Genomic DNA, 27,711 nt, shown 5'->3' with positions numbered 1-27,711 from the left:
GCCAAAGGCTCCGTCACCTCTTCCCTAGTTTCCCAGACAATCCTTGGAAAAATCCCATCTGGGCCAGGGGTTTTATCTACCTTCACACCTTCCAGAATTGATAACACCTCCTCCTTACTGACCTTAATCCTTTCAATTCTAGTAGCCCATAGCTCAGTCTTCTCCTCTTCAATATTCTCCTTTTCCTGAGTGAAAACAGATGAGAAATAATCATTTAGCACCTCTCCGATCTGCACGGGGTCCACACACAACTTCCCACTTCTGTCTTTGACTAGCCCTATTCCTACCCTAGTCATCCTTTTATTCCTCACATACCAAAAGAAAGCTTTAGGTTCTCCTTTATTCTACCTGCTAATGTCTGCTCTTGTCTCCTTCTTGCTCTTCTTAACTCTCTCTTTAAATCCTTCCCAGCTAATCTGTAACTCTCCATCGCCTCATCTGAACCATCTCGTCTCATCGTCACATTAGCCTCCTTCTTCCGCTTAACAAGAGATACAATTTCTTTCGTAAACCACGTTCCCTTACTTTATCGCTTCCTCCCTGCCTGACAGGGACATACCTATCAAGGACACGCAATATCTGTTCCTTAAACCAGCTCCACATTTCGGTTGTTTCCATCCCCTGCACTTTGCTAACCCATTCTATACCTCCTAAGCCTTGCCTTATCACACTCTATGTGCCCTTCCCCCGTCTATATCTCTTGCCCTGTGGCATGTTCCTATCCCTTTCCATTGCTAAAGTAAACATAATCAAATTATGGTCACTGTCTCCAAAGTGCTCACCTACCACTAAATCAAACACATGGCCTGGTTCATTACCAAGTACCAGATCCAGTGTGGCCTCCCCTCTTGTTGGCCCTTCGACATACTAGGTCAGGAAACCCTCCTGAACACTGATCCATCCGACATACTAGAGTTATAGCATTTCCAATCAATGTTAGGGAAGTTAAAGTCTCCCATAATGACCACCCTGTTCTTTTCACTCCTGCCCAGAATAGTTTTGCCGATCCTCTCCTCCACATCCCTGGAACTTTGCGGGGGCCTATAAAAAACTTCCAGAAGTGTTACCTCTCCTGTCCTGCTTCTGACCTCGGCCCACACCACCTCAATAGAAGAGTCCTCATCAAAAGTTATTTCAGCCACTGTTATACTGTCCTTGACTAACAAAGACACACCTCCCCCTCTTTTACCACCTTCCCTGACCTTTATGAAAGATCTAAACCCTGGAACCTGCAGCATCCGTTCCTGATCCTGCTCCATCCATGTCTCCGAAATGGCCACAACATCGAAGTCCCAGGTACCTATCCAAGCTGCAAGCTCACCTACCTTATTCCAGATACTCCTGGCATTAAAGTAGACACACTTCAACCCAGCTTGCTGTCTGCCAGCACACTCCTGTGACAGTGAGGTCCTGTCCATGTCCTCCCTACGCTCATCCTCCTGTGTACTAGGACTACACCTCAGTTTCCCATCCCCCTTCTGAGCTAGTTTAAATCCACCCGAATAACACTAGCAAATTTCCCACCCAGGATATTAGTGCCCCTCTGGCTCAAGTGGAGACCATCCTATTTGTAGAGGTCCCACCTTCCCCAGAATGAGCCCCAATTGTCCATGTACCTGAAGCCCTCCCTCCTGCACAATCCCTGCAGCCACGTGTTCAGCTGAAATCTCTCCCTGTTCTTTGCCTCGCTATCACGTGGCACGGGTAACAAACCAGAGATAACCACTCTGTTTGTTCTAGCTCTCCTAGCTCCCTGAAATCCTGCCTGACATCCCTATCCATCTTTCTACCTATGTTGTTGGTGCCTATGTGGTCCACGACTTGGGGCTGGTCACCCTCTCCCTTCATGGATTACAATGATCTCGGTTCTAGCTCTTTTGCTACTTGTCCAGCACGTTCCTGCTGCCAGCCCCCTTTCCTCCTCGGGCAGCAGTGGCTCAGTGGTTAGCACTGCTGCCTCACAGTGCCAGAGACCCGATCTGATTCCACCCACTGTCTGTGTGGAGTTTGCACATTCTCCCTGTTTCTGTGTGGGTTTCCATTGGTTTCCTCCAGATGTGCAAGTTAGGTAGATTGGCCATGGTAAGATGCCCATAGTGTTCAGGGATATACAGGCTAAGTGGGTTAAGCCATGGGAAATGTAGGAATAGGGTAGTGTGGGAATAGGTCTGGGTGGGATGCTCTTTGGAGGGTCAGTGTGGAACCGTTGGGCTAAATGGCTTGTTTCCACACTGTAGGTATTCTGTTCTATTTGCCTGAGACTTTGAAAGCTTTCAGGTTCAGCATGTACCTTGTTGCCTGGATTTGACTCCGGATGCCGCTGCAGCATGTTTAGTGAAGGTGAAGAGGTGCCTGATGGTTCACCTTGTGCTTCAGGAGGAGAGTGTGTCAGGACTATACCCTGTCCAGTCAGTTGTGTTCTGTGTGGAACCATTCCTGTGCCCCTCGTCAAAGCAGTTGTTGGGTCTGGCTCTGCGTGGGCTGGGTCTGGGGTTTGCCCTTTTGGCATACGCCAACGACATGCTCCTCATGTTCATATGAGGTTTGCAGCTGGTTTACAGAGGATATACTAATGCCAGGAGGTCTACTCTGCTGCGCCTCTGAAGGATCAACTAGAGCAAATGTCTCGTCACATTTGGACATCGATCAGTTTTTCCACTGCCTCCGCCTCCCAGCTTACTTCTCTAACCATGAGCCTAACCCTCCCTCCACTGACCTCTTCACGCGCCTCCAACACAAGCCCTCCTCCTGGACACCACCCCCAGGCCTCCTACCCTCCCTCAACCTCTTCATCTCCAACTGCCGTCGAGATATCAATCGCCTCAATCTCTCCGCCCCTTTCACCCACTCCAACCTCTCCGCTGCAGAACGTGCAGCCCTTCGCTCCAATGCCAACCTCATCATCAAACCGCAGACAAGGGAAGTATAGCGCACTGACCTTTACATTGCTGAGGCCAGATACCAACTCTCCGACACCTCCTTCTACCGGCCCCTGGATCATGACCCCACCCCCGAGCACCAAACCATCATCTCCCAAACCATTCACAACCTCATCACCTCAGGTGACCTCCCACCCACAGCTTCCAACCTCATTGTTCCCCAACCCCGCACAGCCTGCTTCTATCTCCTTCCCAAAATCCACAAACCCGCCTGCCCTAGTTGACCCATTGTCTCAGCCTGCTCCTGCCCCACCGAACTCATCTCCACCTATCTGGAATCCATTTTCTCCCCCTTGGTCCAGGAACGCCCTACTTATGTCTGCGACACCACCCATGAGACCCACCAGCTCCTCCAGAACTTCCAATTCCCCTGTCACCAACACCTCATTTTCACCACGGACGTCCAGTCCCTATACACCTGCATTCCCCATGCAGATGGCCTAAAGGCCCGCCACTTCTTCCTGTCCCGCAGACCCGACCAGTCCCCCTCCACCAACACCCTCATTCACCTCACCAAACTCGTCCTCGCCCTCAACCACTTCTCTTTCAATTCCTCCCACTTCCGACAGACAAAGGGGGTGGCCATGGGTACCTGCATGGGCCCAAGCTATGCCTGCCTCTTTGTAGGTTACGTGGAACAGTCCCTCTTCCTCACCTACACTGGCCCTAACCCCCACCTCTTCCTCCGTTACATTGATGACTGTATCGGCACCGCCTCGTGCTCCCAAGATGAGCTCAAACAGTTTATCCACTTCACCAACACCTTCAACCCCAACCTCAAGTTCACCTGGACCATCTCCAACACATCCCTCACCTTCCTGGACCTCTCTGTCTCCATCTCAGGCAACCACCTACTCCCACAGTTATCTAGAATACACCTCCTCCTACCCACCTTCCTGCAAAAATTCCATGCCCTATTCCCAATTCCTTTGCCTCCACCGCATCTGCTCCCAGGATGAGGCATTCCACTCCCGTACATCCCAGATGTCCCCATTCGTCAAGGACCATAACATCTCTCCACGGTGGTCGAGAACGTCCTCGACCATGTTTCCCGCATTTCCCACAACTCATCCCTCACATCCCGCCCCTGCAATAACCACCAAAAGAAAATCCCCCTAGTCCTCACATACCACCCCACCAATCTCCGGATACAACGCATCACCCTCCGACACTTCCGCCATCTACAATCCAACCCCACCATGAAAAACATTTTTCCATCCCCACCCTTGTCCGCCTTCTGAAGAGACCACTCTCTCCATGACTCCCTTGTCCGCTCTACAGTCCCCTCCAACCCCACAATACTTTCCCCTGCAACCGCAGGAAGTGTTGCACCTGTCCCCACGCCTCCTCCCTCACCCCCATCTCAGGCCCCAAGATGACTTTCCACATCAAGCAGATGTTCACATCCGCCAATGTGGTATACTGCATCTGCTGTACCCAGTGTGACTCCCTCTACATTGGGGAAACCAAGCTAAGGCTTGGGGACCACTTTGCAGACATCTATGCTCTGTTCGCAATAAACAACTGCACCTCCCAGTCATGAACCGTTTCAACACCCCCTCCCATTCCTTAGACGACATGTCCATCCTGGGCCCTCCTGCAATGCTATAATGATGCCATCCGTAGGTTGCAGGAACAGCAACTCATATTCCGCTTGGGAACCCTGCAGCCCAATGGTATCAATGTGGATTTCACAAGCTTCAAAATCTCCCCTCCACTCACTGCATCCCAAAACCAGCCCAGCTCATCCCCGCCTCCCTAACCTGTTCTTCCTCTCACCTATCCCCTCCTCCCACCTCAAGCCACAACTCCATTTCCTACGTAATAACCTCATCCTGCCCCCTTGACCTGTCTGTCCTCCCCGAACTGACCTATCCCCTCCCTACCTCCCCACCTATTCTCTCCTCTCCACCTATCTCCTCCTCTATCCATCTTCAGTCCGCTTCCACCTCTGTCCCTATTTATTTCAGAACCCTCTCCCCATCCTGCTTTTCTGATGAAGGGTCTAGGCCTGAAACATCAGCTTTTGTGCTCCTAAGATGCTGCTTGGCCTGCTGTGATCATCCTGCTCCACACTTTGTTATCTCAGATTCTCCAGCATCTGCAGTTCCCATTATCTCTAAATGTCTAGAACTTCTGGATGGTCTGTGGCAGATGTACCCCCGGTGGAGAAGCTCCGATGTTTCACATGGAGTACCATTCACCTCCTCTACATAGGAGGATGTGGATGCTTTGGAGAGGGTGCAGAGGAGGTTCACCAGGATGTTGCCTGTTATGGAATGTGCTAGGTATGAAGAGAGGTTGAGTAGATTAGGATTATTTTCATTAGAAAGACGGAGATTGTGGGGGACCTGATTGAGGTCTAAAAAATCATGAGAGGTATAGACAGGGTGGATAGCAAAAAGCTTTTTCCCAGACTGGGGGACTCAATTACTAGGGGTCATGAGTTCAAAGTGAGAGGAGGAAAGTTTAAGGGAGATATGTGTGGAAAGTTCTTTACACAGAGGGTGGTGGGTGCCTGGAATGCGTTGCCAGCAGAGGTGGTAGCCGCAGACACGTTAGCGTCTTTTAAGATATATTTGGACAGGTACATGGATGGGCAGGGAGCAAATGGACACAGACCCTTAGAAAATAGATGACAGGTTAGACAGAGGATCTTGATCGGCACAGGTTTGGAGGGCCGAAGGGCCTGTTCCTGTGCTGTAATTTTCTTTGTTGTTCTTTGTTCTTTGAGGCATTCATTGTTCTATGAAAGAATCCTTTTGACAGCAAATTGGCAAGAGCTGGAAACTAAGGTGGCTGCTGGACAGGACTGCTTCCAGCTTTGTCTTAGATTGCACAGATGTCACAAACTGGCTCATCTCTGCAACTTTGTGGTATTGGCTGGCCATTTTGGTCCTTCCCCCAGGGATTTTTCATGAATACCTTGAAGAAGCTGTGATTTTCTGGGATGAAAAGCAGCACTAGCTGCTGCTAAGGCTTTGAGTCTGTCACTTGAAGAGGGCGGTAAGCAACTGGTGTACCTCTGCACCCAGGTAGTGACCTTCTGCCTTAAAGCCCTGCAGTGATGCTTCCATGTTGAGCCTCCTTCAAGGTGGTGCATCCTGTTGATATATTTCTTCTGTCAGATGCGTGACTTCAATTATGACATGCAGTTCCTGTTGAAGAGTGGTCCTGGTCTCAGACCTTCTTTTAACAATTGCCTGCCTTTTACTCGGACCCAAACAAAGCCAAGGATTTGGTTGGCCCATGCCAGAGCACCATCTCTGCATGAGTGGTGGCTGTGGTAAGGGAGCCACTGCTTAGCACTAGGTTCCACCATCAGTGTGGCTTTTGATGGCTGATGGAGAGGGTGGCTCAGGTTACTGGTTTATTAGAGTGTAGAATGTGTTGGATGGTGGAAAAGTGAGTTGGATGGCACTGGTGCAGCTGGTCAAGAGGGCATCAGTCAACATCCAGTTCCCAACCCGAGCCTTCTAGAGACTGAAGGTCAAGGTACTCGGCCCTGATGCATTACATGAAATCATGGCGGCTCAGACATGTGTTTTGTTTCTAGAAGAACTGACACCTGTCCATCTGGAACTTGACACTGGCCCCATACAACAGACTGGCCCCTGGGATGCAGCGCCTCACATCTGAGCCATCTCCAGAAAATCCACCCCACAGTCTTTAGAATGAATTATACAATGCCTATCGTGTGACAGCAGGCCATTAAGCCCATGAAGTCAAAACTGCCCCTCCAAAGAGCATCCCACCACAACCCATTCCCTACCCATGTATTTCCCATGTTTAACCCACCTAACCTAAACATCCCTGGATACTATGGGCAATTTAGCATGGCTGATCCGCCAAACCTGCACATCTTTGGATTGTGGGAAGAAACCCGAGCACTCTGAGGAAACCCACACAAACACCAGAGAATGTGCAAACACCACATAGACAGTCACCTGAGGGTGGAATTAAACCCTTGTTCCTAGTGCTGTGAGGCAGCAATGCTAACCTCTGAGCCACTGTGCCACCAAAGGCATTTAATATACAGGCAACTGTTGCACTCTCCACTTCCTCTCCTTTGCCTGCTGCTTGGATACAGCTTGGCATAGTGCTTTACCATCCAGGGGCAGAAATCTCAGTGGAAGGCCTTCCCTCTCCATTGAGGGTCTGGAGTGGAGAATGCTGTATGCAGCAGGCCCAGCCAATCATAGGCTAATTAAATGCACTGGGTGTGAGGCCATATGTTGTTTTTGTGGCTTGGACAAAACTTAAACATGGCTGCTCCTCTAATTTTAGTTGTACTGCTGCAGCATGCTCCTGATCGATGGGCGTCTGTGTGGAGAGGAGTGGACAAGTCAGAGGGCCTTCTCCTGGGCCTGGCCAAAGTGGCAAAAACATATCTTCAGGCAGCAGGCTGTGGAGGGGCTCATTGTTTCTGACCATTGGCATCCTTTCACAATTACATCTGTGCCTGTATCCTTGAAGAGGGAGCAACAGCTTAATAAACTGTTGAGCACCACAACAGCTGGGGTGCATGACATAGAACATAAAACCGTACAGCATAGGAACAGGATGTTTGGACCATCATGTTGTGCCAGACATGGTGGCAAGTTAAACTAATCTCTTCTATCTGTCTACCCTCTCCTTATAATTTATACTCTCTAATCTGGGCAGCATCCTGGTAAACCTTTTCTGCACCCTCTCCAAAGCCTCCACATCCTTCCTGCAGTGTGGAGGCCAAAATTGAATGCAGTACCCCAAAATACCCCTATCAAAATGGTTGATGAAGCTGCAACATTACTTCCTGATTCTTGTACTCAGTGCCCTGATCCACAAAGGAAAGTATGCCATGTGCCTTCTTTATTACCCTATCTACTTGTGGTGGCAACTTCCAGGGACCTATGGACTAGGACCCCAAGATCCCTCTGTACATCAATGCTGTTAAGAATTGTAGCATTAATTGTATATTTCCCTAAACATGTGACCTCCCAAAGTGCAAGACCTTCCACTTGCTCAGATTAAACTCCATTCGCCATTTCTCCACCCATATCTGCAACTGATTTATAACCTGCTGTATCCTTTGACAACCTTCTACAATATCCAAAACTCCACTGATCTTTGTGACATCTGCAAACTTACCAATCTACCCAACTATTTTTTCATCAAAGTCATTTATATAAATCCAGACAACAGACATCCCAGCATGGATCCCTGTGGAACACTGGTGGTCATGGACCTCCAATCAGAAAAAACACCCTTCCACCACTACCCTCTGCCTTCAATGCGCAAGTCAATTCTGGATCCAAATGGCCAAGTCGCCGTGGAACCCATGCAACAAAAAATTAATGTGCCAGTACTGATCCTTGTGGACACTGCTGGATACTGGTTTCCAGACAGTGAAACAGCTTTCTACTACTACCCTTTGTGACCTATTGCTAAGCCAGTTTCTGATCCATCTCACCTGGTTTCCCTCAATTTCACGTGCTTTAACTTTTTTAAAAAATTAGTCTCCCATGTGGGAATTTTCATGTTACAGCCATGACTAAAATCCATGCAGACTACATCAACTGAACTTCCCTCATCCATATTCTTGGTCACATTTTCAGGAAATTATAACAAATTTGTTGGGCATGACCTCCTCTGACAAAGTCATACTTATTATTTCTAATTCACCTGTGCCTTTCTAAGGGGGTATTAATTTGCTCCTTCAGAATTTTCTTCATTAGTTTCCCTGCCACTGATGTGAGTCTCACTAGAGTGTAATTTCCTTCCTCACCTTCCACAGCAGCCTGGGATACAATTCATCTGGGCCAGGGGACTTGTCTGTTTTTAAGACGGATAGGGAGGAATTGGAGGCACTATTTCCTTTGTCAGACTGTGCAAGTTCCTCACAGTTCCTTTTCCTGAATTCCATACTTATGTTCTCCATTTCCAGAGTAAAGACCAAAAAGAGGTATTCATTCAACAGTCTTCTAATTTCCTACAGCTTCACACACACATTGCTGATTTGGTCCCTATTGGGTCCTACTCTTTCCCTGATTAATCTCTTCCCTTTAATGCATACATAAAATATCTTAAGATTCTTTCTAATCCCGTTCTCAAGTCCTTTTTCATGCCCCCTTTTTGTTCTTCTAATTGGTTTCTTGAGTTCCCTCCTGCACATCCTGTATTCCTCTAGGGCTGAATTGCTCATTTTGGATTAGCTAAAAAGCCCTACTCTTATTCTTTATCCAGTCTTGAATTGTTCTCGACATCCAGGGTTTTCTGAACCTATTGCTCTTATATTTTCCTCTAAAGGCTACATGTTGGACTCATACTCTCCCCAGCTCCTTTTGAATGGCCCCCATTGTTCCGCTGTAGACTTCCCTGATGGAGCTGTTAGCTAATAAATAGTGCTGCACTAACACCTTTTTTACACCCCCTCTATCTTGCCTAGGGATCCTATACCCCAGAATGTTGCATTGCCAGTCCTTCCCTCAATCATGTTTTTGGATGGCAATAGTATCCTAATTCCATGTGTCAATCCACACCATTAATTCAGTCTTACCCGTTGCACTTCCAGCATTGCCAATCAACCAGCTTTGTCTTACTCGCTTGACACTCAACGTAGCTGAATTCATTGTTACTTGCTTCCTTTGGTACAACAATATGTGTCCTCTCCCCCTGCCAGCCAAGTTTAAACTTCTCCCAACAGCACTAGCAAACCAAACTGCAACGATGTTGGTCCCAATGTGGTTCAGGTGCAGAACATTGGATTTGTACATGTCCCACCTTCCCAAAAAATGGCCCCAGTGATCCAGGCATCTATGTACCAATTCTTGAATCACGCATTCATCTGTCCTATTTTCCTATTTCTAAACTCTACTGGTACCCCTCACTCAACTCTGAATGGGACTTCCTAGAGCAACTAAAATATTATCAGATATGATTTTCCTTTCATGAAGCAATGCTAACTTTGCTTGATTAGATTATGAATTTCCAAATGATTTACTTCCTCAATAATTGATTCCAAATTTTTTCTATGAATAGATGTCAGGCTAGTCAGCATCTGGTTACCCACTATTTGCCTCCCTTTTTTAAATGGGGGGGGGGGGTCACATTCCAATCCTCTAGTAATTCTACAGAATCCAAGTATTTTTGGAAAATTACAACCAATGTATCCACCATCCCTATAGCTACCTTTTTCAGGATCTGAGGATGCAAGCCATCAGGGCTTGGGGTGGATCTGCCTTTAGCCCATTACTTTGTACAGAACTATTTCTCCAAGGCTGATGATGGTACTTAATGCTTCTCCTGTATTCTTTATTCTCAATGGAATGTTCAAAGTATCTTCCACTGTAGAATTGATGCAAAATCCTCTGCTATTTCCTTGAAACTGTCTCCACAGATTCACTAAGTGTCCTATTTTCACTTTGACATCTCCCTTTTTATATACATAAAGAAATTCATCTTGTCAGTTTATATATTGCTTACTAATTTGCCCTTACAATTTATTTTCTCTACTTTTTCCCCTCCTTTTCTGTATTCTGAATTTATCCTATCTTCAGGGCTATCAGATTTACTTCATTATGCTTTCTCTTTTACCTTAATACTCTCCTTAACTTCCTTGGCTAGCCAATGTTGGTTTATCTCTTAAACCTTTCTCCTTATTGGGATATATTTTTACTGAGAGTTATGCATTACCTCTAAAGACATCTTGTACTGCTTGCTTACTGTCATTCCTGCTAATCTATCTGTACAGTTCACTCGAGACTTTTCTACCCTTAAGATCACTGCAATTCTCTTTATTTAAAGTAAGCAGTTGTTTCTGACCCAAGTTTCTCATACCAAAACTGAATATTATATGGAATTTTGTTATGATCACTACTTCCTGGAGGATATTTTACACAGCTCATTTATTAAAACCTTTTTGATCCAGGATAGCCTTTTCCCTGTTGCCTCCATGTTATATTCCTCTAGGTTTCAAAAGAGAACTAATGCATATTTGAAAATGAAGAATTTAGAGGACTATGGAGATAGGTCTGGAAAATGGGACTAACTGGGTAGCTCTTTCAGGAACTGGTATAGACATGGATTTATTAGCCTCCTTCTGTAAATACTATGATTCAACTTGGAACAGTTTGGGGCAGCACAGTGGCTCAGTGGTTAGCACTGCTGCCTCACAGCACCAGGAACACAGGTTCAATTCTGCCCTCAGGTGACTAGCTGCATGGAGTTTGCACATTCTCTCTGTGTCTGCATGGGTTTCCTCCGGGTGCTCTGGTTTCCTCCCACAGACCAAACATGTGCAGGGTAGTTCAATTGGCCATTGTTAAATTGCCCATAGTGTTCAGGGTTGTGTAGATTAGGTGGGTTGTTGAGGGATGGGTCTGGCTGGCACGTCTGAGGTTCAGTATGGACTAGTTGGGCTGATTCCATGCCGTAGGGATTCTATGATTCTATTAAACTATATACTACAAATTTGTTGTCGCAGCTACCCTTTACAACTTGAGTGACCAAACAAATAAGGCTAAAAATTTACCCTTAACTATTGCTGTAGTTCTCAACATACTCCAATTATTTGTTGATCTGTACACTGTCCTACAGTGTGGAAACTGTTTGAGGGTCTGTACACCACTACCAGTGCCTTCTTTACTTTGCTATTTTTACCTCCACACAAAAGGACTCTTTGTAATCTGATCCTAGATCTCTCACAATAGTCTTCGGGTCTTCACCATCCCCCCATACCTCCGCCTAACTGAGGACGAAGTGTCAGTCCTCAGTAAAGAGCACACCTATATCCCCCTCCACCTGAACATTAATGAATACCGCTCATGCATGGGCGTTGAACAGTTTTTCTGCTGCCTCCGCCTCCACGCTCTACCAACTCCTTCTACCACCTCCAACAGATCCCCTCCTCCTGGACACCACCCCAAGGCCTCCTACCCTCCCTTGACCTTTTCATCTCCAACTGCCATCGAGACATCAATCGTCTCAACCTCTCCACCCCTCTCACCCACTCCAACCTCTCCCCCACAGAATGTGCAGCCCTCTGCTCCCTCCACTCCAATCCCAACCTCACCATAAAACCTGCGGGCAAGGGAGGTGCGGTTGTAGTACGGCGCACTGACCTCTACATCGCAGAGGCCAGACACTAGCTCTTTGCCGCCTCCTCCTACTGCCCCCTTGATTATGACCCCACCCCCGACCACCAAAACATCATCCCCCAAACCATCCACAACCTCATCACTTCAGGTGACCTCCCACCCACAGCTTCCAACCTCATCGTTTACCAACCAAGCACTGCCCGTTTCTATCTCCTTCCCAAAATCCACAAACCTGACTGCCCTGGTCGAACCATTGTCTCCACCTGCTCCTGCCCCACCAAACACAACTCCACTTATCTCGAATCCATCTTCTCCCCCTTGGTCCAGGAACTCCTAACCTACGTCCGTGACACCACCTACGCACTCCAACACCTTCAGAACTTCTGATTCCCTGATCCCCAACACCTCATCTTTACAACGGATGTCTAGTCCCTATACACTTGTATTCCCCATGCAGATGGCCTAAAGGCCCTCCGCTTCTTCCTGTCCCGCAGGCCCAACCAGTCCCCCTCCACTGACACCCGCATCCGCTTAGCTGAACCTGTCCTCACGCTTAACAACTTCTCCTTCAATTCCTCTCACTTCCTCCAGACAAAGTGGCTGGCCATGGGTACCTGCATGGGCCCAAGCTCTTTGTAGGATATGTGGAACAATCCCTCTTCTGAAGCTACACTGGCCCTGTCCCCCATCTCTTTCTCCGTTACATCGATGACAGTGTCCCGCGAGGACCTCGAACAGTTCATCCTTTTCACTAACACCTTCTAACCCAACCTTAAGTTCACCCAGACAATCTCCAATACCTCTCTCCCCTTCCTGGATCTTTCTGTTTCCATCTCTAGCAACCATCTGGAAACTGATATCCATTTCAAGCCTATCAACTCCCACAGCTACCCAGAATACACCTCCTCTCAACCACCTGCGAAAATGCCATCCAGTATTCCCAATTCCTTTGCCTCCACCACATCTGCTCCCGAGATGAGGCATTCCAAGCCCGGACATCCCAGATGTCCTTGTTTCTCAAGGACCACAACTTCTGCTCCACAATGGTTGAAAATGCCCTCAACAGTGTCTCTCACATTTCCCGCTTCTCATCCCTCATACCCCTCCCTGCAATTACCATCGAAACAGAATACCCCTCGTCCTCACATACCACACCACCAACCTCTGGATCCAATGCATCGTCTACGGCACTTCTGCCATCTGCAATCTGACTCCACTACCAAGGACATCTTTCCCTCCCCACCCTAATCTGCCTTTCGGAGGAAACGCTCTCTCTGTAACTTCCTTGTCAGCTCCACACTTGCCCCACCACCCCCGGCACTTCTCCCAGCAACTGCAGGAAGTGCTACACCTGCCCGTACACTGCCCCCCCCCCCCCACACCCATTCCAGGCCCCAAGAAGACTTTCCACATCAAGCAGATGTTCACCTGCACAACTGCTAATTTGGTATACCATATCCGCTGTTCCTGATGTGGCCTCCTCTACATCGGGGAAACCAAGCAGAGGCTTGGGGACTGTTTTGTGGAACACCCAAGCTCGGTTCACGACAAACAACTGCACCTCTCAGTCATGAACCATTTTAACTCCCCCTCCCACTCCTTGGACGACATGTCCATCCTTGGCCTCCTGCAGTGGCACAACGATGCCACCTGAAGGTTGCAAGAACAGCACCTCATATTTCACTTGGGAACCCCACAACCCAATGGTATCAATGTGGACTTCACAAGCTTCAAAATCTCCCCTCCCTCGACTGCATCCCAAAACCAGCCCAGCTCATTCCCACCTCCCAAACCTGTCCTTCCTCCCACTGACCCACTCCTCCTACCTCAAGCCCCACTCCCATCTCCTACCTACCAGCCTCATCACGCCTCCTTGACCAGTCTGTCCTCCCTGGACTGACCTAACCCCTCCCTAACTTCCCACCAACACTCACTTTTACTGACTCCCTCCCCGCTTCTTTGACCTACTGTCTCCTCTCCACCTACCTTCTCCTTTATCCATCTCCTATCCGCCTCCCCGTCTCTCCCTATTTATTTCAGAATTCTCTTCCCTTCCCCCATTTCTGAAGAAGGGTCTGAACCTGAAACATCAGCTTTCCTGCTCCTCTGATCCTGCTTGGCCTGCTGTGTTCATCCAGCTCTACACCTTGTTATCTTAGAATAGTTTGCTGTTTTTGACTGGCTCAGACTCAATGTCTTTTGAAAGTGGATTTGAAAGGCCTTTTTGTGTGCTATAGATCTCCGTGAGTCTATAACTGAGACTAACCCAGTGATCACTATTCCCACTCCAAAGGCAACATGTCCATTCTGGCCTCCCACAGCATCACAATAATGCCACCCACAAACTGGAGGAGCAGCACTTCAAATTTCACCTCGGGAACCTACAACCCGATGACCTAAACATGGAATTCACCAGTTTTAAAATCTCCCAACCTCCAGCCTCATCCCATATCCAACCTTCCTTCTCATCCCTGCCTCCTTGACCTAACACAATTTGTCCACCTTCTTTCCCACCTATTTGCCCCTCCCACCTCACTGACCACTCCCTACATGCACTCACCTATCACCATCCCACCTACCTTCTCCCCTCTCTATTTATTTCTGAGCTCCCTTCCCCCTCCCAACCTGTGAAGAAGGGTCCTGACCCAAATCATCAACCTTCCTGCTCCTCTGATGCTGCGTGGCCTGCTGTGTTCCTTCACCTCCACACTTTGTTATCTCTGACTCCAGCAGGTACAGTTCTTGCTATCGCTACTTCCGATTCCTCCTTTTGAACTTCCTCAATGTATCTGTGAGACCTCCCTTTTTCTCTCAATGTTATTGTTTCCCACATGTACCAGATTGTTGCCTCTCTCTGTTGTGCACCCTGGCACCTGTGCGGATACTCTACCTGAGGGAGGTGCAGACTCACCCATCTGTTCTTCTAAGTGTTCAATTTCCTTCAATCATAACTACATTACTATATTGATGTTACAGTTTGTTGCTGCTAACTTACACATTTACTAACCCTTGGTTCAAACTTAATACATTCCTAAATTCGTTAGAGAATGGTTCCAGGGGCTGCAGTGAATTCAGAGAGAATGGAGAAACTGGATTGTTCTCAGATCAGAAAAGATTAAAAGGCAATTTTTTCAGGGACTTTAAAATTATAAACAGTTTTGGCAGGATAATGAGGTATAACAGTTTCCATGAACACCAGAATGCAGATTTGAGAGCATTGATAACATAGCCAAAGGTGATAGTGAGTTTTTAAACACAGGGAGTTGACATGATGGGAGCAGACCTAATAATACATTTCAAGGAAGTACGATAAAATCGTAATGAGAAAAAAAGCTTTGTCCTGTGACCTGGGGAGAGGGGAGTTGGATACTACCTACAAGTCAACGAGGCATAATAGACAGTATGGCCTCACTTCAGATTAGTATTATGTCTGTTCTTAGGATTTCCTCAGCAAATTCCTTGAGAGTCAGTGCCAGTTCAGGAAATGTATCTGTTATATTTTGTTTGTTAATATTTATGTACTTCTTTAAGTGCAATATGCTCCATTCCATTGTCTAATCAAGACCATTCATCTTTGACCTTCGCCAACCCTCCCTGTTTCTATGACAGGATGTTCATCCTAATTCCAATTAATTTTACTGTTGTGAAGGACGTTTGTTCAATTGGAGCTTTATCCCAGACAGAGACTTGTTTAAGTGTGCTCTGAAGTCAATGACAGTTCATCCCGACCCTGCTGTTGCTGCTGATGTGTGAGAAACTTGCAAAATTTATTGGTGTTTCTGTGCCGGGAACAGGTCTTAGTGAATTCATGTATCATTTTCTTGTTTCAGATCATCTCCCACCCAAACAATCTGTTTGAGATCATCTCGAAAGAGCCAGTGAAAAGGGAAAGGAACCTACACAACAGAGTTCAGAGTGAGGACAGAGTGAACAATGAGGGCAGAGGGAGGAGAGACCTAAAGAAGAGAGGGCAGAGTCTGGAGAGTGTGAAGAGAAAGCGAATAAAGAGGGCAAAGTGAGGAGAGAGAGAAAACAAGGGCAGAGTGAAGACAGATTGAATAATGAAGAGACAGTGAGGAGAAAGTGAATGGCAAGAACACAAGGGTTCAAGTGAGGAGAGATTGTATTATGAAGACAAACTGAGAAGAGAGTGAATAAGAAGAGCAGGGTGAGGATGGCGTGAATAATGAGGGCTGAATGAGGAGAGAGTCTAAAATGAGGGGACAGTGTGAAGAGCGTGAATGGAGGGAATAGAGGGTTGAGTGAGGAGAGATGGTACAATAAAGCTAAGTGAGGAGAGAGTGAACTGCGCATAGAGTGAGAAGAGTGTGAATAATAAGTGTAAGGAGAGAGTAAATAAAAGTACAGAGTGAGAGAAGTGACTAATGACGGCAGTATGACAGCAGAATGGAGCAAGAGTAAACCAGGAACAGTACAAAGTGAGAGGAAACAAAGAGAAACATTGAGGGGTTAGTGAGAGTAACCAAAATGACAGTGAACAGTGAGTCAGTAGGAGCAAGAGTGAGTGTGCAGTAAAGGTAAGTGGGAATTAGATTGAGGGGGAATGAGGATGAATAAGACTGAAGGCAGAATGAGGGTTAACATGTGTAGAGTAAAGGAGAGATTGAGTGGAAGGTCAATGGTAGAATGTGGGGCTGGTAGCAAGTCTGAGCATCCATCTGAGTACAAGTTTATGTAGTTGTCTTTTTGTTACTCTGACACACTATTGATCTTATGTATTGTCTCATTCTAACTGCCAACTTTTCACATGCTGTCTTTAATTCTCATGGTTGCTTACTGTATAATTCTCAATTGCTCTACCCATCTATAACTTTCTATTACTCTTTTGTTAGTCTGCCACTGCCTTTCATTTTTTGACTTGCCACTTTCTTTCATACACTTCAAGTCTTATCCTGGTCTCACGATCAGCCATATGTCCAATTGACATTCACTTGCCATTTTCTCTGTCATTTGGCAACTTAGTTGCTTTATTCTCAGTCAACATCATTCTCTCAATCTCAGAAACTCCCTCACTCTCTACAATTCACTGTCACTCTCTCATTCTCCCTGAAAGATGCTGATTATGAGAATGGTCCTCGAGCTGCTGATGCGAGTGTGCTGCTCATGGCCTTCCAATCAATTGTTGGTGACGATTATAAAGGTAACTATTAATGTGTCACATTAACTCCCCATTATACTCATGAAACTTTTGGCAGGTATTGGGTGCAGGCAGGTGACATGCAGAGTAAAGCTTATACTTTAAACTAAAAGTAAAGCTCCTCTACATTGTCCCCAACAAACACTCCAACATGAGGCCAAATATAAAGTGCTAATTATATTTTCTGCCATTATGACTTTCCTGATGTTTTGTTCTTGTTCCTAAAATATCAGACAAAAACCCTGCCCAAACTCCAAACTGAATGAATCAATATTTCACATAATTTCAGGAGTGTGAAGGAATATTCCCCATGTGCCTGAATGGGTGAAGCTCCAACAGCACTCAAGTATCTTGACACCATCCAAGACAAAACAGCCTACTTGACTGGTACCACATCAACATTCACACTGTCCACCTTCAATGCTCAGTAGCAGCAGTCTGTGTTCCATCTATAAGAGTCATAGAGGTCTACAGCATGGAACCAGGCCCTTCAGCTCAACTTGTACATGCTGCCCAGTTTTCATAATTTAAATCAGTCCCTTTTACCTGCATTTGGTGCATATCCCTTGACACCTATCCCATCCATGTAGCTGTCTAAATGTTTCTTAAATTACAAAATTATACTTGCTTCCACTGTTACCTTTGGCAGCCTGTTAAAGACATTCTCCACTTTGTGTGAAAAAATTGCTACTCTGAACCCTTAATGTATCTCTCCTCTCTCATCTTAAATCTATGCCCTCTAGTGTTAGACTTCCCTCCCATGGAATAAGCTGTTGGCTATCCAACAGATTACCAGACTGATTTACCAGTCCTCTATCCATGCTAATACATTTCCCATAACTCCATACATTCTTATCTAATGGATGAGTCTTTTATGCGGTATCTTATCAAATGCCTTCTGGAAATCCAAGAACACAACATCCACCTGTTCCCCTCTATCCACGGAGGATATAACAATTGCAAAGAACCCCAGTAATATTGTCAAACATGAGTTTCCCTTCCTGGATCTAGGTTGTGTCTGCCAGATGGAACCTTTTCCATCCAGAAGTCTCGCTACTTTTTTTTCAATAATGATAGGCTCAAGCATTTTGCCAATTACAGACATTAAGGTAGCTAAAAAAGTTATTCAAGGCCTCAGCCAATTCAACATTATCCAATATTAATCTCCCCTTCTCATTCTCCAAGTGACTTACGTCCACTTTAGCCACCCTTTTCCGTTTTATATATTTATATAAGCTTTTCTTATCCTTTTTTATAGTCTATGCAAATTTGCATTCATTATCTTTAGATTTCCTACAGTGTGGAAACAGGCCCTTCGGCCCAACAAGTCCACACTGCCCCTTGAAGCATCCCACCCAGACCCATCCCCATCTCCCTATAACCCACACACCCTTGAATACTAGGGGCAATTCAGCATGGCCAATCCACCTAACCTGCACATCTTTGGACTGTGGGAGGAAACCGGAGCACCCGGAGGAAACCCACACAGACACAGAGAGAATGTGCAAATTCCACACAGACAGTCACCCGAGGCTGGAATCGAACTTGGGTCCCTGATGCTGTGAGGCTGCAGTGCTAACCACTGAACCACCGTGCCGCCCAATCTATCTATCCTTTCTTTATTTCTTGCCTCATGGTTCTTTGTTGCTTTTTAAAACATTCCCAATCTTTCTGTTACCTACTTCTCATGGCAACTTTGTAAGCCTGAGCTTTTAACTGGATGCCTTCCTTTATTTCCTTAATTACCCAAGGCTGGCTTTTCTTCTCCTTGTTATCCTTGTTTTTGACCTGAATATATTTTATTGAGCACAGAAAAATCTCTTCAAAAGTCTTCCACTGCTCTACCATACAACTCTTGTTCCCAGTCTAGCTCAGCCAACTCTTACCTCATCCCATTATAGTCTCCCTTGTTTAAGCACAAAACCCTGATTTTAGATTATACTAGTTCACCCTCTATTTGTATGTGAAATTCAATCATACTATGATCATTCTTTCTGAGAAGATTCCGAACTATGAGATCATTAATTTTACCTGTCTCATTACACAGGACCAGATCTAAGATTGCACGTTCCCTCGTAGGTTCAGTAACATGCTGTTCAAGAAAGTTATCATGGATAATTTTGATGAACACCTCCTCAAGACTGCCTGCACCGGCTTGATTCGCCCAATCAATGTGCAAGTTAAAGTCTCCCATGACTACTGCCATTCCATTCTTACATGCCTCAGATATTTTTTGATTTATGCCCGTGTAACATTACTACTGGGTGGCCTATAGACTACTTCCACCAGCGACTTCTTCGTCTTACTATTCCTAATCTCTACCCAGATGGATTCAACATTTTGCTCCTTAGATCCTATATCCTCTCTCACTTTTGCCCTGATCTCATCCTTAATTAAGAGTGCAACCCCACCTCCCTTACCTTCTTGCCAAACCTTCTGAATTACCTGAAACTCTTGGATAGTTAATTCCCAATCATCACCACCCTGCAATCATGTTTCTGCAATGGCAAACAAGTTATACCCCTTTGTACTGATTTGAACAAATTCATCGACTTTGCTTTGAATACTACAGGCATTCAGAAAATGTGCCCTCATATTCATTGTCACTTTAGAATCTAGGAATCTTCTTGTCGTTAGCATTTGATTCTGTCCTCCAATTTACTTTCTTTCTTTTCTAACTTTTGCTCTGGTCTCTGCATGGACTCTCATCCTCCTGCCATTTTAGTCTGTCCTTCCTCACAGTCTCCCTGCTCATTGCATCTACCTTTATACTAACTGCTCCGTCTTCTGAATTAACGCACTGGTTCCCATCCCCCTGCCAACCTAGTTTAAAGCCTCCCCAATAGCTCTAGCAAATCTACCTGCCTCTCCTTGCAGTCACCCATCTACCTGACTGAACCTGTCTTGTGACCACATCACTATACGTAGAGAATATCATACTATCTGACCCCAGTATGCTCCTTAGTGTTTCTAAATGCCTCTCAAATTGAGCCACATGGTCTGTGAGGAGCTCCAGCTGATCACACTTCGTGCAGACATAGTCGTCAGGGACACTAGACCTACTCCCTGATCTCCCACATCTGGGAGTAGGAACATACCATCTCCCTAACTGATATCTTTTGACCCTTCACAGTGAGACAAAGAACAAAATCTTACCTTAACTTTACCTCGTTGCTGATCACCCGGCTTTGTATTCAAAAGATTCGCTGCAGAAATTCACCATGGCTTCTTTGACAGCATCTTCCAAATACACAGCCACTTCCAATCCCTCCAAGACACAAACCATCCTAACTTGGAAATGTGTCACAGTTCCTTCACCGTCGCTGGGTCAAATTCCTGAAATTTTCTCCTTACTGAATTCTGGCTATTCCTCTTCAAAAGCTGCAATAGTAATTGAGATTTTCAAATAGGAAATACATTTCTATCAACAGGAAAAGAGTTTTCAAAAGCAACTCCTATCGATAGGTTATACATTTTAATAAAAATTGATAATTCCTGCCAATAATACTGTTGATAATGCAGTGGTGTACCAAGGTGTGCATGTTCAGGGGCATCTAGAACAGGAATCAGTGCAAAGAAAATATACGGTAAAGTTGCCAAGTGAAGAGTGAGGCCCTCTTCTTCAGTTCTCTTCTCCCTCCCCTCCATGGATGTTTTGTCTGAATGAATGAGACAGGCATTGCCATGATTGGTAAGGTTTGCAGACGACTGTGCTGCAGAAATGATGGGATTGTCACTGAAAATTTGGAAACTGAGAAAAAGCACTAAGACCAGGCATGAAGATCAGGAGACTGAAGATCGAACCTTTAGGACAGTCATTCTGAGTCTGGTGAAGATGATGATCGTGAGGGTGAACAGATATAGGGTGAAGATGGGGCGGCACGGTGGCTCAGTGGTTAGCACTGCAGTCTCACAGCACCGGGACCTGGGTTCGATTCCCACGATGGAGAATGTTGAACAGGATTGCACAGGAAGCTACCTGAACGGTATGTGTGTATCTTTCTGTGTAATTGCAGACGGGAACAGTTCCAGTATGCTGGAGAGCTGTGGGGATGGCAGCCGCTGCCTCAGGCTGAAGGGGCAGATGAGATTCATGTCAGAGTGGGAATCGATCATCTTCCTGGGAACCCCTGTGTAAGAAATGGAGCAATAAAGGGGAGATATTGATCAGCAGCTGACAAGAGGAGAGTGTGATTGTGACCAGGTGTAGGGTGGGGGAATAAGCAGTTGGGGATTGAGGGGGTGAACAATTGATGGCAAGGCAGCAAGCATGCGAAAGGAGCAATGAGTGAGTGACAAGGGTTTCAGGATGGGGGAACAGGGAGCAGGCAATGGGAGGCTGAGTGTGGGAGGTCAGAAGGGTAGTGAGTGGGAGGTTGGAGGGTAGTGAATGGGGTTTAGGACAGTGGGCAGGAGTTGGGATGGTGAGTAGGGGTTAGGATCAGTGAGCAGAAGGTTAGGGGCCAAGAGCGAGGGTTGGGTACAATGAGCAGGAGGTCATGGGGCAACAACCAAAGAACAAAGAATAATACAGCACAGTAACAAACCCTTCAGCCATCCAAGCCTGCACTGACACATTTTGCCCTTCCATACAAAAGCTTTCTCCACTTACAGGATTTGTTTCCCTCTATTCCCTTCCTATTTATGTACATATCCAGGTGAATGCTGTTATGTGTCTGATCTGGCAGAACATTCCCAGTACTCACTACCCTTTGTGTGAAAAACTTGACTCGCACATCTCCTTTAAATTTCCCTCCCTGCACTTTGAACCTGTGTTCCCTAGTGATTGACCACTCAACCCTGAGAAAAAGCCGCTTACTTTCTATTCCAACAATGTCATTCACAAACTTATGAACTTATATCAGTTTGCCCCTCAACCTCCTGCCTTCCAGTGAAAACATACACTGCCTGACCAATCCTTCTTCGTAGCTAAAATTCTCCATTTCAGGCAACATCCTGGTAAACGTTTCCTGTAACCTATCCAAACCATTCACCTCCTTCTGGAGGTGTGGTGACCAGAACTATATGCAATATTTCAAGTGTGGCCTAACTAAAGTTCTATAAAGCTGCAGCATAACTTGCCTATCCTTGTACTCAGTGCCCCTTCCAATGTAGGCAAGCATGCCATATGACTTTTTTACATCCTTACCTACCTGCACTGCCACCTTCAGTGATCTGTAGTTCTTCACACCCAGATCTCTCTGCATATTAATACTCTTAACTGTTCTGTTATTCATTGTAAAATTGCCAGTTGTACTTGACTTTACAAAATGCATCACCTCACATTTGTCTGGACAAAACTCCATCTGCCATTCTTCTACCCATGTCTCCAACTGATCTATCTCCTGCTGACAATCCTCCAATTAGCAATTCCATCAATCTTTGCATTGTCTGCAAACTTACTTATTCAGCCAGCCATGTTTTCCTCCAAATCATTTATGCAGACCATGAACATCAGAAGTCCCAGCACTGATCCCTGTGGAAAACCACCAGTGACAACCCTCCATTCTGAAAAGCATCCCTCAACCACTACCCAGCCAGTTCTGGATCTATCTTGCCAGCTCACACCGATATCACGTTGCTTCATTTTTTTGTACTAGTCTGCCATGAAGGACATTGTCAAAGGCATTACTGAAGCCTATGTAGACAACATCAATGACTTTTCCCTCAGTCATCTCTGTCACCTCCTCAAAAAACTCGATCAAGTTCGTCAGGTACGAGCTTTCTCGCATAAAACCATGCTGTCTATCACGAAGTCCATTTGCTTCTAAAATACGTTTAGATCTTGTCCCTGAGATTCTTTTCGAATAATTTCCATACCACTGACTTGAGGTTCACAGGCCTGTAATTTCCTGGATCATCCCTCTTACCCTTAAACATTGGGACAACATTGGCTATTCAGAAGGTAAGGGAGCAGTGTGCAAGAGGTCAAAGAGGCAGTATGTGTGAGGTCCAGTGTAGTGAGAGACAAGTCAGGAACAGTAAGAGATAGGTCGGGGTCAGTGAGCATGCCACAGAGGGTGCCGAGTTGAAGACAGAAACTTCAGTTGTTATCTAACCATTGAATGTGATCATGACTCTTTTGGCACTTTGTTACAGAATGGAGAGTCTTGGTGCTATGTTTAAGACAGGATTGTACATCAATGATCTCAGTATGCATGATTCGAGCCGAGACCTGGTTCTTGCTGGCACCCAGCAGTCAGAGGAACTCAAGAGAGCCCTCATCCAGGTCAGAGAGTGGGGACTAGCCTCTTTGTCTCTGAGTATGGAGGGAGCTATGTCAATGGTAGCTGGGACAGGGCTGGCACTGGAGACACTGGAGGCATGAGGTGCATGTCAGTGTATTTCGGTGGGTGCTGTTGGATACCAGTGTATGCTATTGGATATCAGTGGGTGCTGTTGGATAAATGGAGGCTGTGTGGTACTGGTGGGAGCTGGAGGCCATATCAGACTGCGGGCCTTGTGGTATTTGTGGCCCTGTGTTGCCAGGTGCATGGTACTTGGGGCTATGTGGTATTGGGAGCAGTACAGTGCTGGGCCTGTGTGGGAGTGGTGGGTGCTGGAGTGTGTGTAGTACTGGTGGTATTCTGCGGTATTAGGTGCCGTGCGATGTTTGGCTGTTTGGTAATGCTGGGGGCTGTGCATTACTGATGATACTGGGTGCCATGCGATGCTGAGGCTGTGTGGTAGTGGTGGGTGCTCGGGATTGTGTGGTACTGTGGTATTGCGTAGGGGGATGGTCTTGGTGTTATGTGGTGTAACATCAAGGTGTTCAGGTTCCTCTCCATGTTCATAGCATCTGTTTTGTTGATTTCATCACGTTAGGAACAGAAGAAGTCAAGCAAACTTGAGGAGAGCATGAAGATGCTGGACTATGAGATGAAGAAGACAGATGACCTCCTGTATCGGATGATTCCGAAACCTGTTGCAAAGAGCCTTCGGAAAGGATTGCCTTCTGTTAACACTTGTGAGGTCAGCGCCTTTGCTTAAGCTTCTCAAAAGACACGTTCAAATTGTGACTGGGTACACATTCCTTTAACAAATAACCTACCAATACTGCCTGGGAAACATTGAAACTGCCCAAACACTCACATACCTTGATATTGCCTGTGTGCCTTAATACGGCCCAGGAATGCTGAGCCTGTCTAGATACCCTGTAACCTGATACTGCCAATGTATCTTGATACTGTATACGTGTCCTGATACTGCCTATGTACCCCAATATTGACCATGTACCTTGGTACTGCCTGTGTACATTGATAGTACCCTTATACCTTGATACTATCTGTGCACCCCAATACTGCCTATGTGTGTCGATAATGCCCAGGTGCCCCTATAGAATTATAGATTCACACAACATAGAAGTGGTCATTTGGCCCCATGAATCTGTACTGACCAATTCACCCTAGTCCCAATTTCCTGCACTTGGATGTTACGACATTCCAAGTGCTCACCCACAGGAATGTTGAAACTGCCCAGATACAGACTACCCTGATATTGCCCAGCTGCCCCTGTATCCCATTATAGCAATGGCAGTCCTCACAGCTCAATTCTGATTGCTTTTTATTACTACACAGATACTCTGATACTACTTGAGAATTCCAAACTACACAGGTTCTCCCTGAATCCTCATCCTGCCCAGTTACCCTTATTCTGCCTGGGCACCCTACTACCACTTTACCTCCCCAAACCCCTGTTCTGGGTACCCTGATTTTTCCTGGCCCTCTGCACACCCTGATAAGGCCGGGGAATCCTGACTCTGAAAATACTTGACACCACCTAGATACTCCCATACCTCAATATTGCCCATGTACCCAATTCTGCTCAAGTACCACACTACTGTGGTACATAGATCCCTTAAAATGGCCACCCAAGTGGACAGGGTTGTTAAGAAAGCATATGGTGTTTTGGCTTTCATTAACAGGGGGATTGAGTTTAAGAGTCGTGAGATCTTGTTGCAGCTCTATAAAACTTTGGTTAGACCGCACTTGGAATACTGCGTCCAGTTCTGGGCGCCCTATTATAGGAAAGATGTGGATGCTTTGGAGAGGGTTCAGAGGAGGTTTACCAGGATGCTGCCTGGACTGGAGGGCTTATCTTATGAAGAGAGGTTGACTGAGCTCGGTCTCTTTTCATTGGAGAAAAGGAGGAGGAGAGGGGACCTAATTGAGGTATACAAGATAATGAGAGGCATAGATAGAGTCGATAGCCAGAGACTATTTCCCAGGGCAGAAATGGCTAGCACGAGGGGTCATAGTTTTAAGCTGGTTGGTGGAAAGTATAGAGGGGATGTCAGAGGCAGGTTCTTTACGCAGAGAGTTGTGAGAGCATGGAATGCGTTGCCAGCAGCAGTTGTGGAAGCAAGGTCATTGGGGTCATTTAAGAGACTGCTGGACATGCATATGGTCACAGAAATTTGAGGGTGCATCCATGAGGATCAATGGTCGGTACAACATTGTGGGCTGAAGGGCCTGTTCTGTGCTGTACTGTTCTATGTTCTATGTTCTACTGGTCATGTTCTCTGATAATGCCCAAGTAGCATGATACTGTCTCTGCACCTTGATACTGCACATATACCTCAATAATGCCCATGTATTTTAATACTGCCCAGTACCTTAATAATGCCTGTGTGCCTCGATACTGCCAAGGATGTCCTTAAAGAGTCACATCGCACAGAAGAGGCCCTCAGACCATCATGTCTGAGCTGACCTACCTACACTAATCCCGGTTACCTGCACTAGGCTAGGACTTTGAATGTTCTGACAAGTGCTCATTCATGTACCTTTTAAAGATTTTGATGTTCCCTGCTTCAACCACCCTCACAGGCTGTGCATCCAAGAGCCCCACCAACCTCCGAGTGAAAAAGCTTTTCCTCAAATTCCCTTTAAACCTCCTGCATTTGACTTTAAAATTATGCCCCTTGTTACTGATCTTTTGACTGAGGATAACAGCTGCTTCCTATCCATGCTGCCCAAGACGATCATAATTTTATACACCTCATTCAGAACTCTCCTCAGCCTTCTCTGCTTCAAAGTAAACGACCCAATCTTATTCAGCTTCTCTTCATAGCTGAAATGCTCCATCCCATCATTATGGTGAATCTCCTGTGCACCCTCTCCAATACAATCACATCATTCCTATCACCTTACTACAGGATACTATAGGAAGAACATGCCTGTTTGCCCCTTGCTGAGATATTGCCTGGATATCTCTGCTGCCTGATACTGCCCAGCACTGTTCAAGTACCCCAATATTGCAAGGCCCTCTATATCTGTTTTGAGGAAGGGTCACCGGACCTGAAACATTAACTCTGTCTTCTCCTTCACAGATGCTGCCAGACCTGCTGAGCTTTTCCAGTTTTTATACCACAGCACTGTCTGGGTGCCCATCTATGATTGTATTTCAGTTCCTGTGCCTACTCTGCCAGATACCCCCATACTGTGATAAAATTACTGTCCGAACTGGCCATGTCCTGAGGGACAACTCTGCCAGGTTTGGCTGTGGCAGATAGTGTACAAATAAGTAACTTAAAGGAGGAAGAATTTCCACTAACATACCCTTCCTCAATGATGGTAGAGTAGTATGAAAGATAAGGCTGAACCATTCACAGCAATCTTCAGCTAGATACACCGAGTGGATAATTGATTTTGACTTCCTCCATGGGACTGCAGCATCAAAATACTAATCTTCAGCCATTTCCATTCACTCCATAAGATTTCAAGAAACAGTTGGAAGCACTGTCGAGGCTATAGGTTCTGACCATATTCTGGCAATTGTACTGAAGACTTGTACTCCACAACATGCTGCACTCAAACAGACACTGGCATCTACCCAAAAATGTGTTATCAAGCAGCATCTGCTCAGCAATAACATGCTCACTGAAGTCCAGTTTGGGTTCTGCCAGGGCCACTCAATTCCTGAATTCATTACAGCCTAGGTTAAAATATCGTCAAAAGAGCTAAATTCCAGAGGAGAGGGGACCGTGACAGCCTTTGATTTAAGGGTCCCTTTTGACTGAGTGTTGCATCAAGGAGCTGTTGCAAAAGTTCAATCAGTTGGGATCAGGAGACAAAATCTTCGCTGGTTGTAGTCATATCTGGCACATAGGAAGATGGTTATGGTTGTTGAAGATCAGTCATCTCAGCTGCAGGATATCGCTCCAGGAATTCTACAGGGTAGTGTTCTAGACCCAGCCATCTTCAGTTGCTTCTCAATCATCTTCTCTTCATTATAAGGTTGGAAGTGAGATATTCTCTGATAAATGCACAATATTCAGCACCATTCACAACTCCTCTGTACATGTCCAAATGCAGCGAGACATGGGCCATATCCAGGCTTAGGCTGAACAGCGGCAAGAAACATTCATAGCACACAAATGTGTGGCAATAGCCATCTCCAACATTCAAAAATGTAAGCTTTGCTCCTTGAAATTCAAGGGCTTAATCATAACTGAATCTCCAATGATCAAGTTGAACAGAAATTCAACTGGACTAGTCACATAAAAACAGTGACAACCTGGAAGAGTAGATCATATGCT

At 46.0% G+C, this 27,711-nt stretch overlaps 1 protein-coding gene across 4 annotated transcripts in view; it reads left to right on the top strand.

Annotated features, from left to right (window-relative positions):
- LOC125458381 (soluble guanylate cyclase 88E-like) overlaps nt 1–27,711 on the top strand; it is a 135,010-nt gene that overhangs the window by 37,264 nt on the left and 70,035 nt on the right. For 3 of the 4 annotated variants that reach the window (XM_048543628.2, XM_048543627.2, XM_048543626.2), the window contains exons 7-11: nt 15,847–15,931; nt 17,091–17,177; nt 21,191–21,308; nt 23,274–23,403; nt 24,000–24,146. In XM_048543628.2, the coding sequence (XP_048399585.1) occupies nt 15,847–15,931; nt 17,091–17,177; nt 21,191–21,308; nt 23,274–23,403; nt 24,000–24,146 (567 nt within the window). The remainder of the gene's footprint in view (nt 1–15,846; nt 15,932–17,090; nt 17,178–21,190; nt 21,309–23,273; nt 23,404–23,999; nt 24,147–27,711) is intronic. The other variant, XM_048543629.2, reaches the window with a different exon arrangement.

The sequence above is a fragment of the Stegostoma tigrinum genome, chromosome 13 (genome assembly GCF_030684315.1).
Source record: "Stegostoma tigrinum isolate sSteTig4 chromosome 13, sSteTig4.hap1, whole genome shotgun sequence".
NCBI classification, from domain to species: Eukaryota; Metazoa; Chordata; class Chondrichthyes; order Orectolobiformes; family Stegostomatidae; genus Stegostoma; species Stegostoma tigrinum.
Note: the sequence above shows the minus strand (reverse complement) of the source record. Positions and strands in the feature narration are given on the sequence as shown.